Raw genomic sequence first — 19,431 nt, 5'->3', positions numbered from 1 at the left:
TCGTTTACATAATTAAGTTAATCAGATCAATTGTTCCCAGTCTCCACTGAGCCAGCAGTTAACTTTATCTGTTAGACTTATGTCCCTGAAAACTTGTCCATTTTCCTAGCTCTGGTGCATAGTTTAATAAAAACTATGTCCTCTCCCTGTAAATCCTGCCTTTTTATATTGCTACACAGATAAATATTTGTTGATTAATTTTTAAATGCTTAAATAACTTTTGAGATTATGCCTTTGAGTATTGTCGACAAACACAAATGAAGGGAAAATAGTTATTTGACAACCTCCGTACAAATATATTAAGCACATCCCTGGATATTAAACATACAGTGAGAAAACATTCTGGTTCGTTATTTCAGAAGCTATGCTCCCACTTTTGTAGATGTGACTCGTGTAACAGTTGCCTACTGAGCTGAGATATAACCGTTCTTATTTACAAAAGGCCACAAAGAGTCTTTATTCTCAAAACAGTTTACATTTTACTATATCACTTTATTACAAGCCAAAGAACATTCTTGCAATAGTTAAAACTGGTATTATGTAACTGGAAGAAAACCTTGCTTTACTATAAGGTAGTTTGTGACATTTCTGTCACTTCAGTTGTGAAGACTGAGTCCCCCGGGACAATTTACAGAATTAATTATGCTTCCTATGTAAATGTGTCAGGGAAAACCATTCAGTGCTAAGATGATGACAAATGACAAATCCAGAGACATGCCTTTGAGACAGAACAAAACTGATGATATAAAAATATCATCAAGTAATTATTACTTACTTAATAAGTTTTAGGTGTGCCTGTATGGTTCTGAACACTGTTATTTTTATCTGAATGTGTGGCTGGGTGTACTATGACAGTACCGAGTTATACATTTTTGTTTTGTTTTTATTTTGAATTACTAAGGGAGAACTGAAGTTGAAACTCTGGCAGAATCGAGGCTTTAGTGTCCCTAGAGTCTCTTTTAATGATTTATCAATGATGGTGTTATAAAATCAGTTTGTCACACAAAGAATGTCCATTTCAGCAATTTTGCTCTCAAATTGACTATTTTATAGGGCAAAACAAGTTTAAAGTCAGATTTTAATTCACAGATTGTTGAAACACTTTTTTTTTTTTTTTTTTTTTTTTTTTTTTAAAATAGCTTCAGCAATAAACTGCATTTGCCTAAACTGGTTGCCTAAGCTGACTCCATAATTCTTCAGGGGCTGAGTGCTTTCTCTGAATTGTATCTCAGGCATCATGAACTGTGCTCTGGCAGCTCAATCCAAACCAGATTATTTGCTGAATTGACCCAAACCAAAATAACTTGTCTTGATTTTTACTGATGGAAGAAAGAAAAAAGTTGGCAAAATTGGAGTTTTGCTACAGATAACATCAGATTTTGGTATATATAGACCATGAGGGATAAAACCTTCCCCATCTTTTTTGAGAGTTTCCCAAAAACTTTTGCTAAGTATTCAGTTATGCTGCTTGAAACCAGATGTAATGCTGCCATTTACTTTGATGCAACTCGGAAAAGGACCTAGGAAAGAGCAAAGGGTTCTTGGCTAGTAAAACAGAAGATCATGCAAAAAGATAAGAAAACATAGTTTTCACTCTTCCATGTTTATGTTTAAGATTCTGGGTTATACTTGACACTGTGGCCTCTGTACACAGAGGGAGAATAGAAGGTAATTGCAGGAATCTATTGTAAATATTCATGAAAGATCTGGTCCAAACTCAAGCTGGTTTAGATTACAATAAGCAGATGTGCCAATTAATACCATCTGAGAATCTGGCACAGTGGTATAGCTGGCCCTTCATTTTCATATTAGGTATATTTATTTTCCCCCAGAAAACTACTTAGTCACAGGGTGGCCTGGGTTTTAAAGAAATTTTCTTTGTTTTGGGAGCTGGAATCTTTGTTACTTTTGAATTTAGAGGCTGAAGTGAGAACAAAACTTCTTCAGATTAGCTGGCTCTTATTGTATACTTGAAATTCTGGGCCAACTTTTAATTTTTGTCCCGTTACGAGACTTTTAAAATGCAGTTTTTCTTCAGCTTCACTGACAGGTTTGTCCCTTTGTGTTAGGCATTAGTAGCTTTTTGAATGACACTGGTCCTACTATGCATCTGATTAAAAGTCGTGACATTACAAAAATGGACTTATTATACTGATGCATGATTTTTTTCCCCTACTTATAGAAGAGAATATAAAAATTTAAATAATCAAACTGGCAAAAAAACCCCTGTTTATATTTTCCAGATATAAATATATATAGCCTAGCATGGAAAATCAAACCTTACTTATTTTTCTTGCTCTGTTGAAGACTGTGGATCTGTATTTGGGGTCACAGCATACTAACATGATTTAACTGCCCTATAATGAACTGTGCTTTAACAAAGCCCATTGGTAACAGACCCAACAGCCTGAATCAATTTTTTTCACAAATAATTATCCCTTTAGATCTAAATCTTACACAAGGTTGACATGATATAGCAATCCCATTTTTCTAATTTCTCAATGCAAATTGTAGTCAGCATGTTAATTGTGTTTTTCTTCAGTGCTCTGTTTCGATAGTGCCATTTAAACCCTGATGGAGTAACGTAACCTCCATAACAGTACCCTATACTGACACTCAATCTGAACAGGATGTTTCTTATTCTGATGAAGCAAATCAACCATCCGTTACAAAGCAAGTGTCTTCAGCAAAGGAGCATTTACCCATCTATCCTGTAGGTCACCACGGCAAGGCTGGGTGATATTTAAAGCTACATTTTCGCTGTTCATGAGCTATCTCAGTGCGCAGACATAGCACGTGCAAACCGCTTCCTCTCTCCCTCAGCCTGTGCCAAGCTTTCCCTCTAGACAAAAAGGGGCTGAGGGGGTAGCCATGGTGCCCTGAGCACCAATTCCCCTCATCCAGCCTTCTGGCAATGACTGGGCTATGTTCCTGCAGCACCATCCAGCCCTTAAACCAAAGTCACTGCAAACCAACTTTTCTTCCTTCATGTTGGTTGACTTTCAAGTGCTGGAAAATGCTGTAATATTAAGTAGTAGGAAAAACCCCATCATGCAGGGAGTGCTCGTGCGGTGGGCAGAGTAAGATAAGAAAAACACTGTAATTTTTCAGCTTTATCCTCGTGGCTAGAACTGAACGTGGAAAGCTATATACCTTCCTCTTGCCTGAATGACTTTACGTACTGTTTTCATATATTGTTTCAATGTTGCTGATCTAATTGAAAGATAATCCACAGATCTCAGAGGTGAAAAGTCAATTTACCAAGCAAAATCATGGTAATTTGGTAAATATTGACATATTCACTGGAAGTAGCTCCAGAGCCATTGTTTAGGATCTGTTCTTGCTCTTTTAGGTTGACTGATGTTGTTGTAAATGGGATTCAGATCCCCAGTTTTAGCCTACCACTAATTCTTACATTCAGTAGTTTCATGTATCTCCACCGAAGCTGCAGTCACTGCAGTAGGGCTGTGGTGCAGACATACGATGCAACTATGAGCCTTAACAGATCTGTCCATGGATCCTTGTTTCCTGAAGCAGTGTCTATAAGAAAATCTTGCAGAACTCAGAAGCAACTGCACTATTGCTTACCCTGAGTGGACATCAAAACTTGCTTCCCTATTTAAAAAAAAGCAGCAAGTAAAATACGTAGAAGTGCTTCCTCAAAGGTGCTTGCTGTAACGGTGTCTGTATCAAGGAAGAGATGAGATTTGTTTTTATTAATTTTCTTTACGGTGCATACCTTCTCTTTTAGAAATTTGAAGTTTGTAGCAATATAAAACCATGTAGTAAAATAATTATAAATAACTGACTATGGGAACTTACCTTTGTAAATAAGAATACATTATTCCTTGCCTACATGACAGTTCCTTTGGATTATTGCATGTAAATAATTCATATACTGTTTACTTAGAGCTTTAAGAAATGTTTTTCAACACCTGGTATTTAAGGTACCTATTAGCACTTATTAGCTGTCTTTTTTTAAGTTAATTTGACTTCCTGAAGCCTTTGTATGATAGGAGGAACTGTTGTGTATCTTGTTTTTTATGTGAGAAGCTGAGAAGCAGTGACTGACTTGTCCACCTTAAAAAATGCATTTTAGATTTAGAAGAGAAACCAAATTTCCTATGTACTTGATCCACCATTGAAATACTATGCTTCTTGTGTATTGTGAAAATACTAAACCCAGGAGTTAACACCCAACACATAAGATGCAGAGGCTTCTGTGTCTACGAGATCTCCAGGTTTATCTAGATACATACCTGGTTCTTCTTACTGTTAGAGCCCCTTAAAAATAGAAATTAATATACTGATAGCACCACCGGCTGGCAGGAAATCCAAGTCTGCCAAGATGTGAACTGGAAACATAAAGACATAAATTCACTTGGCCTCTACCCAGCATTTGCAGGCATGAATCAGGGACCCTGATGTCCTTGTATTTCCTTTTTATACTCTTCTGTAGAAAACAATATTGTAAAGAGCTTATGAGCTCTTTTTTTAAGCTACCCATAGGACATTTGCAGCATAAACAAGTTTCATAATATTTCTGTGAAAAAACCAACGATAACAGCAAGATTACACTTTTGTGAAAACTTTTGATTGCTGACTTGGAGGCAGACACATCATCAAATCAAAACTAAATAAACCCCTTCAACCAGTTCTTCTACATTATTCATTTATTTTGTTTGTTTTGTAAAGTTAGATATTATCTATATTTACAAACGAGCTATTTCTGTAGAGAATACTATTTGTATGCGTTACAATTGGCAAAGTCATTGTCGTGGTCAGGTTAAATATTTATCCTTTATTATTCCGTTTTCTTCCCATCTTTGCCAGCAAAAATAATAGTCAACTGAAATCAATATGAGTTTCATACAAGGCAGGAGCACAACGCTTTGGCTTCAGAAGCCCAAACCTATTTACACCACAGTTGATGAAAAAATTTGCACTGATTTCTGCAGTGATGCATCAAGAACCTTTACGGCAACTTTTCTCAAAATCTTGACGTTTTAAAGTTGGTTTCCTAAGTGACCTTGTTACCTATGTATTGCCTGAGAGTGCTAAAGTTGCACTAACTGAGAGTGCTCAAATTGAGTACCTAAAATTAGGGAGAACTTTTCTCACATGTGGCCTTTCTTTAATTTTATGTTGTGTGTGAAGATAGAAGAACCACTGCTGAATTGTCTAACTGGTTACTTACTTTATTGTGCCTTTATTCCAGGTCGCTCTTGTCACGTGAGTCTCTGGCCTCTACGACATTAAGCTTGTCAGAAAGTCAGTCCACTTTGAGTGTTAAGCAAGAGTGGTCGCATGGGTACAGGACATTTCCTTCTGTTCCTCCTGACCAAGGTTTACAAAACGGCAGTGAGCTGGGGGACTTACTAAATTTTTCACCTGAAACATCTGTGTCCAGTAACTGTGTCTCTAACTCGTTACCGTCCTACTTATATGGCATGGAAAATAAGCATTCCCCTTACTCTAGTCCTCGCCACTCCTCAGCCCGGTCTCAATCAGCCCGCTCCAAAAAGAGAGCACTCTCTCTGTCTCCTCTGTCTGACGGCATTGGGATCGACTTCAATACAATCATCCGTACATCCCCAACCTCCCTGGTGGCCTACATCAACAGCTCCAGGACATCACCAGCAAACGTCTCCCCACAGCCTGAGGTCTATGGACATTTTTTGGGAGTGAGAGGAAGCTGTATACCCCAAAGTTGCTCTATTCCAACTGCCCAGAAAGGCCTTCTCATGGCTAACGGCAATGTCACCTTCCCAGGGTACGTTGAGAATGGGGCTGGTGAGTACCAGCGGATGCAGCAGTTGGAGCAAGCCAGCTTGCAGATGGCCGCCACAAGTAACATGGTGATCCAGCAGGGCATGCCACCTGCGGACAACCAGGCAGTGGGCATCCTGAAAAATGAACGGCTGGATTACTTCTCAGGCCATACAGTCGACATGCCTCCTCCACCCCTGCTGCCGGCGCCTCCTCCACAAGGGCCACCCCCACCATACCATGCTCACCAGCACCGGCATCCACACAGCCTCCCCAGTCACATTCACCCGCTGCCTGTGCCGCCTCCTGCCCCAGACTCCCTGTTTGACGAAGATGGTGAGCTAGATGATTTCAATGGCAAGCATGGCTGTCGCTGGGTTGACTGTGGTGCACTGTATGACCAGCAAGAGGAACTTGTGCGGCACATAGAGAAGATACATATAGACCAGAGGAAAGGAGAGGACTTCACTTGCTTCTGGGCAGGGTGCCCACGAAGGTACAAGCCATTTAATGCCCGTTATAAACTGCTGATTCACATGAGAGTCCACTCAGGAGAGAAGCCGAACAAATGCACAGTAAGTCTGAATTCTGTCTCTCTTACCAATAAAAGGCTCTCTATTCCTCATGAAAATACGGAGAAGTTGTAATTCTGCCTTTGTTTTTCCTGGTTAATGGTGTGCTTTTTTAACTAGTCTGTGTGAATGAATGACTGCTCCATCTTTCCACCTAGATAGAAAGAAAAGGTATTCTTTAATTTAGTATGTACCGACAGATAGGATTAGGCAGAATTTTATTTTCTAAATTTATAAACTTTACTGTAGACTGCAAAAGTGACATGGTAGACCTTCATAAAGCAAAACTTAAGTACCATCAGTACTTAAGTACCTGCATGAAGGATGCATGCAGGAAAAGTGCCGCAGAATAAATGGCACAATTTATCCTGTAATATTCTTGCATCATGTTACTCCTTTTTGAGTTGAGGAATTTTCAGGATCTTGCATAATGTTACCATGAGAAACTGAGAAGAGTTGGGTATTTTTTCAGGCAGTTGTTTGTTTCATTACTAACAAAAAACAGACCCACAGCCCTGTTTCCATGAATACAGTAGGAATAAAACACATAACAATTTCTCTGTTCACAGATTCTAGCAGTGAACATTCAACCCCTAAAGTCATGTTTTTCTTGCTGTTTTTCTTAGGGTCACTGCAGGTCAGTTTCACACATACGTAATCACATGGGGTAACAATCTAGCCAGTAAACCCTAGGGTCAGTTTATGTTTACATGCCAGTGAACCCCCTATAATCTCTGTAATTCAGATTCTGGCTTGGTCTTACATATAGTCTGTATTTTGGATGACGATTAGCTTACCCTTACTAAGTGCTTATTTAGTGTCAGCAGAAAGCAGCCTCACCAGTGCTGTTTCTAGTCCTCAGCATAACCTAACAAAACAATGAATATATAATTTCTAGGAATGACTGCTGATTATTATTCACTTGAAAAAAAACATATTTGTTTATAAGTTGTGAAATATAAATTGGTATTAGGAGGCTATTTCAGTGTGTGCCTAGCTGAATAATTTTCTTACCATGATGTAGATGTTTGCTTGCACAGTAGATAGAGGAAATTTTTTTCTTTCACTTTTGTTACTTCAAAGGGCCAGTCTCCTTCAGGGAGAGCAGATATCTTCCCAGATTTCTCTCTTTAATTTAAAGGACCCGGTAGAGATTATGTCACGACACTAGGAAGACTCTTTATCCTTCCTTTTTGTCACACCAGAGCCTGAACTCGGGCTCTCTGCTCTCTGAATATTTTTTTTTTAAATTCCATAATATTCTCTTTTCTGCTCTCCAGATATATTGGATCAGAGTTTACCATTAATCTCAGTCCCTCCTCAGGGATTTCTTGTGAGCTTTGTGGGGAGAGAGAGAAGGAGAAAAAAGAATTATTAGGAGTCAAGAAAGTAATTTTTCAAGAGAATAGCACACGGGAAAAAAGAGACAGACATCAGCAGATGAGTGAGGACAGACTCACCGTATGAAGAAAGAGGGCAGGAATGGTGAAAGAGCACTGAAAAAAGAGTAATGCAAGTACCGAGAGTCTTTCTAGTAGGAGAATTATGATGAGGGATCCAGTAAGACTAGGAAAAACATTGTATTAGTAGCACGATATAGTCCCTGCCCTGCCTGTTCACAAAGGATGCTTACAGTAACCTCATGATTATGAGGTTACTGTAAGGTCCTTGAGGAGTCCTTAGCTTTGAAGAAATCATCACTCACTGATGATAAATATGTTAATGTTTAAGTGGATAAGCTACTTCATATGGTAACATTTTTGAGATTACTAAACCTAAAGTGTGTGCCAAGTCATGCTGTGTCACAAAAAAATGAGAGGTGTCTATATTAGCTTCTCAAAGAGTGATTGCTTTCATAACCATTAAAAAGTGTGATTAATTTTACTGAACTTCAGCAAGTATTGCTGGATAGTGGCTAGAAGTTTGTGTATCAGAAGCAGCAGCCACATGCTTATCTTGCTTTCATGTTTAGAAGTGTAATGAAATGTAGAAATATTCAGGGTGACACGATAACCCTCATAATGTGGGTGTAAATCTGGAACATAGGCCCCCTTTCTTGGGACAAGCATGCAGAAATGGCATTCTTTAGGAGGGTTTGAGTGAAACCGCTTGCTGCTTTCTTCCTTTACCATTTCACAAATGGTGTGAATTTGGAAAAACGTGTTTGGCTTTCTAAAGCCAAGGGGCCATGGTCTGGAAGTCTCTCAATATATTTAGGAAACTGTACTTCAGCCAGACTTCATACCTTTCTCACCAAGCAGTGAAACTTAAAATAAATACAATTTAAGGTTTTAAACTGAGATTTTAAGTGAGGTATTAGGGAGAACACTTTGGGCAAGATGACAATGAAGTATGATTTCTGTAATTAACAAAAAATTATGCAAAAGAAATCTGAAACTTTTCACCAAACCTGTATGAATTTATGCATTTAAGTCATAAATCAAAACAATCCATTCATAATCTTTATTTGTCCACCTAGGCTCTTTGTATAATTTATTTTCTGGTTCTATGTGTAGGATGCCTCTTTCTCTAAAATCATTATAAAGTAAAAGTCTTTTACTTTATAAAGTAAAAGACTGCGTAAGAGGCAGTCTAGTAGGCCAAGCAGGGAAGCAAAAATGCCAAATACACATCTATTATGTGAACCAACCAGATTTGCTACAGAGAATATAGTTCATCCTTTGGGAGGAACTATCTTAATGTAACGTATCAAGACATCCTATAATCAAAGGCAGCCAGTTACACTAGTCATTGTGTGAGCATTGTTGTGTGTTGATAGTTCCTAACATTTTGCAAGAGACAATCTTCTCATTAAGCATATATTGCAATGGGTCCTAGTCCGTATATTTATCATGCAGTACTTGTTTCTGTGCAGCTGAGTGTTGAAAGCGTATTACTATATACTGTGTTGTATATCCCAATGGAGTGCTGTGATAGTTCAGCAAGCTTTGCAGGGTTTTAGTAATACAAGGTCAGGGTTACTTCTAAGTTGTATTATTGTAACGCTAACAGAGATAATGCGGACTCAGATGCACAACTAATTATAAGCTGAACTTCATAAAATCATTTTATTCTTCTCTGTTATCGCTCTGTGATGATGAAATCATATATTTGAGAAGAGACTTGAAGAACAGCTAGGACTGCAGTACTTGATGTGCTTATAGTTAAAATCAGAGCCAAGCAGAATATTCCTTTCGCCTCAGCATTTGTTTTGCCACATCTGAACTAGTTTCTATTTATCTATGTAACAAAAATTTGAAGTGATAAACTATAGCTGCAAGCGATACTCTAGTTCCTTCTCATTCTGGATGAGCCGTCTTCTTCGATTCTGGAAGATAAAAGTGTTGTAGGGTGAGTATTAATCAGATAGCAGCACATAAAAACATGTGACGATCATGATAATCAGATCCAAACTTAAAGTCAAGCATTCTTAACGTCAGAAACTCAGAACATGCTTGTCCCTCTGTACAAAGGTAACTAGGGTGGAGTGGAAAATAATTGCATACTGGTCCTGTTAGATTTGTTTCGTATTGTTGTTTTTCTGTGAATCAGGCTCTTTTTTCCCAGCTTTAACTGAATTTGCTGTGAAGCTGCATGTTCAGATTCGGTCTGGGCAATTTGATCCAATATACTTTCTTTGTGTACTGAAAAATCATGGTGTATTTTTCATTCCTGCCCATTTTTAGAAGATTGGTTCTTGTTCTAAAAAATGCACTTTAATTTTAAAAAGCATGAATTTCATGGAGTCATGAAGCCAAAGTAGATGACTATGCTTGGCCTTGCTTTATTATATGGAAATTTGTGAAGTTGAAGAGTACCTGTATGCGAGGGGCCTCACCTGAAGTTGACTTGTTTGGAATAGGAATTCATTAAATAGCTGTTAAAATGGGTTGGGCTCCCTTGCTGTTCATTAAAACATCTTTCAGGTTCTATTCCAACTTACTGCATCTGGAATGCATTCTTCTTTTCAGTGACCTGGTTTAAAGACTAAAAAAAATTATTCATGACATGGTAATATATATTTAGTGTCTATTCCTAAACTTCTTGATATAAAGTAGGTATGGCATGTTCAAATGTGTTGTATTTATTTATTAATCTATGCATTAGCTTGTACTTTGTAGGAATAAGTTAAAGAACAACAAGTTGAATGAAAAATTGATGTTGAAATGCAAGCAGTTAGTACACCAGTGATTGAGATAAAATCTGTAACGTTTGCCAGCAGTTAGCACACAATGGTATCTGAAGTTCCCTCAGATTTCCTCTGGATTAGAAAAAATGAGAATTCCTGGTGGCTGTGGTAACTCCACAGTAGCAATTGGCAAATGCTGACCTTTTGCTGTCTTTGGCTGTACCTGTGAGCTTATTTTCTACTCAGCGTTCGTTCTTTTATAGTAAATATTTTTGTACTTTTCAAGTTCAGCTGCAAGAAGAGGTACTTATTTAGCCTTATTGTCATGCTATGCAAACAATAAGCTTTTAATATATTTATTCTGGTGTAAATAGCAACAGCATGTTGTTAGAGATAAATTTCAGGCTCTCTTTTTGCATTTTCTTTCAGGTACACTAGGAATGCTTCCCCTTTTGAAACTGAATTAAATCTTTTTGCTTTCTGTAAGTTCTGAGCTATGCTTCAGCACAACTTTTATCACAGCTGCTTGATGTGATTAAAAACAATAAAGTTGCTAGTATTCCTGTCAGATTTGAAGCAACATCCATTTAACATCTGCTAAATATGGGAAATTATCCCACAACACATCAGTCTACTAAGCATGTAAAACAGAAGGTATGGTTAAAAAAAAAAACAAACCAAAACTTAAACCACTTGTATAATGCTGTTTTGAGATACAAGTAAACATCTTTGGGTGAGCATGAATATTTAGATAGAAGTGTGTGTGTGCATGGAAGATGGCGTTCAAGGTGAAATTTTGATTAAAACCAGAAATGCATTCTGTAAAAATGATTGGGAATTTTTTTCCATCTTCAGGCTTTAGAACTGTGCCTTCATATGGTGTGTTATATGTGGCATGTACTATATATTTTATGTACAGCACATGCCACTGTTTCTTGATGATAAGGAAAGACCATATCAAATTCTATATTGCACTGAAGTCTTGACAAAATAGAAACTGTAAAAATTTTTGAGTTTGTTTTTGCTTACATGCTTGCAGAAGAATTTTTCACTATGCTAAAGTAGCAACTGAACACCTAAACAATGTTAAAAGAACAGTAATTTAATTGTAGAGCCAAGCTGCTGAAAGTTAGAAAACGCCAAGTTTATAGTTGCCTGATGCCCATTTTTTACTAGTTCAGTAAACTAACCGAAACAGAAATACCACGGAAAAGGCAGACATGTTAGTAATTAGACTATATCATGGTGTATAGACACAGAAGAGCTGAGGTTTTAATTTGCAACCATAAAGCTAAGACTTCATAACTTTCACAAGTTTGTGCAATCTTAGTAACCTACTGGTTTTGGTTATGATGTTTTAGCTGTTTAAAGGAAAAACAGTTTATGAATTGTGGGTGTGCCTCCACAAACAGCTCAGACTCGTGATCACATCAGATGGCATCTAGCTCAAGCTAATAAATCTTACCTCTCAGCAGTGGTACTAATGCTCTTTTAATATTATTCTTTCAGTATGAAATACATAATGCGTCCATAGTTCAAAATGTGATATGTGCTTTTCCTGTGGCTGCTTAAGATGCACAACTTCCACTTGAGTTCAGTGAGCACCTGAAGGCTTATGGTATCCAAAGTACTGACCTTTAATATCAAAGCATCTCTTCGTGCATTCAAAAATGCAACGCAAACTCCTTTCTACATGCAGATGTAGAACTGATGACAGTGAAAAATGATAGCCAGAGAACCATATGTTACAGAATAAAATTTATGAAAACTCTAATTTTATTCTTGTTCTTTGAATGAGTAATTTGATTTTCCTGTTAAGTATTTGAACCAGCTTTTCTTGCCTTTTGACTTAGATATTTTGGAAAATTTAAGATAGATTTTCAATGAACTTTTTCAAACAGGCATCTTTTTAGTTTCACTGTAATGTAGAACATGACTGTGAAGTATCCAGAAATAACAATGAACATTCCTAATTGCACAAACATTTATGTTTGCATGGAAAGGTTTCTAATTTATTACCTCTTTGTGCTTGTGAATAGGCACAAAGATTATATTTTATTTATTTTCATTTCCCTGTAGCATGATTTTAATGGTACATTTTTGAGATTTTTTTCATTGCTGTACCAAACTATAAATAAATGATAAACTAAAAAAATTAAGCACTCTTAAAAATTTTGTCTACTTGAAATGTGGAATCTCAAATCAAACTTTGTATCTGCCAAAATTTCAATTGCATAAAATCTAGAGGTTGGTTTTGTTTTTTGTTTTGTTTTGGGTTGTTTTGGGTTTTTTTAATACTAGGGTTTTAAACTAGAAAATTATTTGAATTCAAAGCTGGGGGGCTAATAGTAAGGTTGTGGTTTTGGAGCACATCTGTGTGAAGTGTTTGGAACTTGGAGTACTCTCAAAGCCATAAAATCTTTTTAGATAACTTCTGCTCTTTTTCTGCCAATTTTACTTCTCATTTTCAACACCCCTGTTTGGTTGATGGCTGGACCTGTATCAGGAACAGAGTGAGTAAATTATGAAGCTTTCCATTTACTGATAGAAAAGCCTAACAATATCTGATGGGAAAACAGAAAATGCAAGTTGTGATACAGTCACAACAGAAACGGACAGAAACCATTTCCAGAAAACTTGATTCTGTTTTAAAGAAAGGAAGACAGAAGTAGAGGGAACTAGTTAATAGATTATACTGTGCATTGCAATGTTACTTCTTCAGAAAGGAAATACAGTTTTAAGCAAAGGTAAACACACTGTCGTCTTTTATTTAGGTGATTGACACTGATTTCCTAAGGATTAGGGGTTTAATTAATGCTTCTGGTGCTCTGTGGAGAACTTCCCAGACATCTAAGTCTGATGGTTTATCTGTGAACATAGGCTTTAAAAACAAATGTTGAGAATTAAGCATCATAGAACAGTCATTGGATTATTTGTACAGAGTAATTAAGAAATGGAAAAATGCCACATACTTTTTTGTGCACATATGATTGCACTAGTTAAATACGTTGCAAACCAAATGCAAATATATTCTGAAGCATTTGGACATGCTAAGGTATTCTTTGACATTTTTTTCAGCATTCAGATTTAGTTTAAAATATTTTTACTGACTTAATGTTTAAAGGAATCAAGAGAAGGGGCTGGTCCTGTGAATTTTTAAAGAATAAGTTGCAGAGCAAGAGTCTCATAGACTTTAGTGAGATTCTTCCAGGCAGAATCCTGAAGTCAGTGACGCACAACTCAGTGATTCCATGGATTCAATGGCATGTCTTGAATGCAGGTTTATACACATGTTTACATAGAATGATACAATCATTTAGATTGGAAAAAACCCTTAAGATCATCAAGTCCAACCATTAACCTAGCACTGCCAAGTCCACCACTAAACCATGTCCCTAAGCGCCACACCTGCACGTCTTCTAAATACCTCCAGGGATGATAACTCAACCACTTTCCTGGGCAGCCTGTTTCAATGCTTGACAACCCTTTTGGTGAAGAAATTTTTCCTAATAACCAATCTGAACCTCCCCTGGCGCAACTTGAGGCCGTTTCCTCTCGTCCCATCGCTTGTTACTTGGGGGAAGATACCAACACCCACTGCAGCCTCCTTTCAGGCAGTTGTAGAGAGTGATAAGGTCTCCCCACTGCCTCAGGCACAGTAGCCCAAACACTGAAGAAGACAAGAATCAGCTTGATTCACTCCGATCCCTGAAGCAATTCTGTTTTACTGCCATTGTATTCCAAATTAGCTGAGGTGGCATTTAGCAGATGCTAAAAGTTTGTGTACTTTTACGGATACTTGCACGGTAGATTTCCAAAGGACTTGGACAGTATAAGGATTAAGCACTGTTCAGAACGTGATTATAGTGGATTCTCCATATAAATGGTTGAAACAGGCTTCTTGGATAAGGTTATTACCAATACAGCCAGTGCAGTAGAGTCCTCTGTTATAGAAATGCAATTGCTGTTGATCCTGTGTTAACAGGGCTTGAATAACTGCTGAACAAACCTTTCTGAACAAGGCTGCATGGAAACAGGGAGGTGTTTTTAGAGGTAGTCACTGTGAAGGTGCAGTCTGTGTCAGTGTAGAGTGCTGAACTAACTGAGAAAAGGAAATTCAGAAAGAGGAGCTAGTGAGGATGCTGTGACTGTTTTGTCTAGAACTGCTGTGGGACTCAGCTCTGTTCAATGCATCTGGGTTTGCTAAACGTTGGTATAGCCACATGACGATTGTTTTCTGATATCACCTTTATCTACTCAGAGTGCTTGTTTGTCCTGTCTGTTAAAGACTGTTTTGATTTAGGTTTGATACTTCCTTACCGTCATTTTATATAGCAACTTTATTCCATGAGGACTCAGCTTTTGAGAATTAACACACATCATTACAAAGTTCAAGATCACAAGTGAATCATTTTAGAGAGATGTCACTGTGGTAAGAAATTCTTTTTTAAAGCTGTTTCTGCATGAAATGTTGAAATGTAATGTTCCTCATCTGTCCATGAAGCAGTGTGCTTGATACAAAGAGTTGTTATAAATAATTTCCCTCCCTCTCTTTTCTCTCTCCTTGAATGCTTTCTGTTGGTCATCAACTGGCACAAGCTCAAGGAAAAGATGACAGCGTGCCTTTATGGGTATTCTTGGTACATTTCTATAAATACATTCAAACAAAATTAAATTGTTTTGGCTCTTTACTATATTCTTTACCGTTTAACGTTTGCAGAATTGCCTCCAATATTCAATCAGATGTAAACATCAAGCAATGCCACTGTTCTTCTTCAAGGTCTGTCGTACTGGTGATGAATGTATTTTCCTAGTAACATTCAGATTTCTGTTTTAAGAAATTACAGCTATGCAAACAAGCTTATCTGGGCCAACAATAAAAAATCATTGATTCTAATTAGGAGTCGTCACATAATAGAAAAAGACAAGGCTTCTTTTGTTCCATGAAAAGCCTGCTTTGCCTGTTCACAAAAATGCATGGATTTCTTTCCAGTGGCTTTATATAATCAGTATGACAAAGTTTCAGTCCTGTGATCTTACAGTTTCCAAGCGATTCAGACGCACTTGTCGAACCTTGTTTAAGGTATTTGATGGTAATCTGTTACACAAGTTGGTAGATGGCATGAACATGAGGTCTGCTTTGTTTGTTTAAAGGAGTGGGCTATGCATAAACTGAATTAAGGAATATTTATGTTAAGACTGCTAAGATTATTGAAAGCCCTTTTTTAAAAACGAGCCACTGTTGAAAAACAAGGCTGCTCAGCTCTGACTGACTCACAAGGACTCTTGGCTTTTGAATGCCTGGACAAATGTGGTCTGAATTCATTGTGTAAATTAACAATGTGAGCTGCTAAGTTGTGACACTGATTTTATGTCTGCACCAGTGAAGCAGGTCAATTACTGCATAACTTGTCAAGGAAAGAGACATACAGATTGGGCAAATACTGTAGAAATCATTATAATTGATAGCTCTGCAGGCAGAGCGATTGAAAATATACAACATATCACCAGTTAAACTCAGACTGTTAAACTCAGTTAAATGAATCTCTGTGAAGCCTGGGTTGGGAACATGGCATTTCAGTGAATCAATGGAGAGTTTGGTTCCAAATTAAAAGCAAGCCATCTGCAAGATTGTTGATCTGCTTTAATTGTGATAAGGTTCTCAAAAGTCTGTCATGCGTATTTGTGAGAGCTGACATTTCCTCTGAAGGCAGAGGTCTGCTACTTCTGCTTCTGGTTGTCAAGAGTTGCTGAAGAGCCACTGAATGCAACACTAATCTCAAATACTGAGTCTGAATCATCACACATCTTGAAAAATGGTGATGGCCTCTGTGGAAAGTCATCTTCTCCCCTGATCCTTCAGCCACCTACAGTGAAAAGCTTTGGAGTTAATTTTTTTCATTTCTTTTATGCTTATCAGTGTAAGATGCATAGTGGTCATATGTTGGGGATAGTCTTTGCAAGGCTTAAAAGAGCAAAAATGAACTCATCATAGCAGGGTCTGTTTACTAACTTTATTTCTTATACTTCTTTCATCATATACTTCTTTCCATTATGTAAGAAGAGGTGGGTCACTGAATCCATCACCGTGGGCTTTTGCAGATGAACTAAGGCTAAAATGTTAGTATCCTTCTAGTTTATGCTGTGTTTTGCTGGTGTGACAGACCCTCTGTTACCATCAAGCAAGAATGGTATATGGTCAGCAAGGAAACAGTATACCCGGCCACTCTCTGAACCTGAGGGAGACAGAGAAGACTAAAGTGAGCTGAATAAAGAGAATTATTGATTGCTTACGGGAAGGAGGACTGTGTTCATCCAGCCCGTGGAGATTTCCATGACTGTGAAGTTCTGATACAATTTTAGGTCAAAGATGTCAGGAGTTTTTGAAGAGGAACAAAAGATGGGAATTAACTGCTTTGGTAAGGATGAGTAGCTATGAGAAGTTGTTGCAGTAAAAATGCAGTCTTTTTAAAGGAAGGAGAGTGAGACAAAACTGGGGTCTATTTATATTTCCAGAAAATGAGAAAAGCTAGTAGATTATCTGTCTCTCAAGCCTTATCTTGAGATACGGTTTTTTCCTTCAATAGTATGTAATACAACTGAGAAGCATGAGGCCTTTAATGGCTCAGAGCACACAAGGCAAGGTTGCAGCAGGGTGAGGCAGCTGCATGTTCCCTTTTAGATGTAATGGGGGAATCATGTCTCAGGTGTGGATACAGAGAGCATGTTTGGGGGTGTACATACGTAGAACATTTCTGTAACAGACTATGCTGGTGGCTGAGACTGGAAACAGATGCTGTGGTGTCTCTTCTTAGACAACCTGCTGCCTGCATGAGGTGTTTCTTGCTGCTGCTGCTTGTTTCTCTGGAGGATGAGGGGGGAAGGACATGGGTGTGTAGCAGGACTTTGACAAGCTGTTACAAGGTAGAGAAGAAAATTAGGCTAGCAGGCTTTACATCATATGTGATGAGGACAATACACCAGTTTTAGCTATTCTTGTTTTATGCATACCTGCAATTTGCATTTTTGTTTCCAATTTTCAACCTTTATAGACAGGATTAAGTCAATTTTGTATTAGTTGTGAAGATTTCTCTTCACAGTCCTTGTGAAATTCTGTGCAGTGGGAGCAGTCCACAACACGAATCATTGATATGTGGTATTTGGATCTATTCTGGCACGTATCCAGCAAGCTCAAAGTTTAGGCAGAGTCAGCTCACTTCTTTCTGTGTAAGACTATATAGGTACAATCTTAGTGATCGTGAGAGTCTCCCTCAGTGGACTAGTGACATGAGCCATGCAAACAACAAGGTCATCTTTATTAAGTTTTGAAGAAAATCACAAACTCAGTTATTCTGCTTTACCTCTAGAGTGACTCTGGGGAAGATATAAAAAATGTTCTGTCAGTGTTTTAGAATCTGACTCATTACTATGGGTTTGGTGTATATACCCTGTGGTGCTATGTATTCCATGAGTTTTCATTTTTATTGAAAGGCTTTTTTTTAAAAAAAAAAAGAACCACTTTTTTAAATCCCTTTGTACAGTAAGAGTAAGCTGAATTAAATAGCTTGAACTCTTCCAATTTTTGATTGGTACTTGAGGTTCTTTGTATTAACTCATTCAGTATTTCGGCTTGCTTGTTCAGTAGACTTTCAAGAAACTGCATGTTTTTCCTTCTGAAGTTGAAAGTTTAGACAAAATGCGATTTCTCTTAATGAACTGTGGACCTCATTTATTAACAGATAGGCTTTTCTTTTTAAGTTGATTAAAATCTTTACAAAGAAAAATGTTTTGACTCGAGTCCCAGAAAAATAATTGTCCATTCTATAAATTCGCAGTAATTTAATTTTTTCAAGGTCATGATCTGATAAAACATTGTGTCATTGCCATAACACCCTCCTCCCCAAACAGTCACCACTTCAAAAACAAATGCAGACGAAGAAAATAATTTAAATGTGTTACTTAAAGTTGCACAGGAAGTCGTGAAGTATTCGACCTGTGTAGAAAAGACACATATGTTTTATGAAAGCTAAAACAGTAAATGAAACACATCTGTCCCTGGTAAGGAGCAGCCACAGTGTGTTGTATTTATTTATTTTAAAGTATTTTCATCTATATTATCCTGTGGGATAAGATAAAATGCTCTGTTCTGAGGTTCTGTCTTCTGGTTCTGATCATACCAGAATTGCTAGCAACGCTTGGTCATCTAAGCTTCCTTGAGTTGTTGATAGGAAGAGCTGATGAACAACTTATCAAGTTAGGAAAAAATACTGTAGTTTTCTTCATTTGCTGATATAATTATATACAAGATTTTGTAGTGTCAGAAGATGAGCTAATCTATGGATATGGGCATTCAATTTCAAATGATTGTATTACCAGAGCTTTGCATGTTACTGGCCACCTGCAAAGCCATGGTAAATCATAATTTCTGAATACTTAGCCTGCTACAGCTCCTGAGGTCAGACATGCATTTTATTTTGCATTACTACCAATAGGTAGTAACTTGCGAAGTGTTAGTAACTTGATGGTTTGCAAGTGTACCTGTTGACTGTGTATGAGAAGGAACTGTGAGAATCATAAAACATCCTGGGTGGTTTTCAATAAGCCTGATTTTTAAAATGTTTGGCAATTTTTGTAGATGAGCCCCACTTTTTGACAGGAGAATTCCGGAGCATATTGTAATTGCTAGAAAAAAAGAACCTGTTAAAAATTGGAAGTGTTTTTTTCCTAGTTAATCATGACCTTGTGTTGTGGTTTACCCCGGCAGGCAGCTAAACACCACACAGCCATTCGCTCGCTCCCCCCTGTCAGTGGGATGGGGGAGAGAATCGGGAAAAAAAAAAAGTAAAATTTGTGGGTTGAGATAAAGACAGAAAAGGAAGGGATAATGATGATGATGATGATGATGATGATGATGATGATGATGATGATGATGATGATGATGATGATGATGATGATGATGAT

At 37.6% G+C, this 19,431-nt stretch overlaps 1 protein-coding gene across 1 annotated transcript in view; it reads left to right on the top strand.

Annotated features, from left to right (window-relative positions):
* Window positions 1-19,431, top strand: part of GLIS3 (GLIS family zinc finger 3) — a 177,566-nt gene that overhangs the window by 36,390 nt on the left and 121,745 nt on the right. Inside the window, exon 3 of the mRNA XM_009279945.1 lies at window positions 5,219-6,344. Coding sequence (XP_009278220.1) covers window positions 5,219-6,344 — 1,126 coding nt within the window. The remainder of the gene's footprint in view (window positions 1-5,218; window positions 6,345-19,431) is intronic.

Source organism: Aptenodytes forsteri, unplaced genomic scaffold (genome assembly GCF_000699145.1).
Source record: "Aptenodytes forsteri isolate BGI_AS27 unplaced genomic scaffold, ASM69914v1 Scaffold99, whole genome shotgun sequence".
NCBI lineage: Eukaryota > Metazoa > Chordata > Aves > Sphenisciformes > Spheniscidae > Aptenodytes > Aptenodytes forsteri.
Note: the sequence above shows the minus strand (reverse complement) of the source record. Positions and strands in the feature narration are given on the sequence as shown.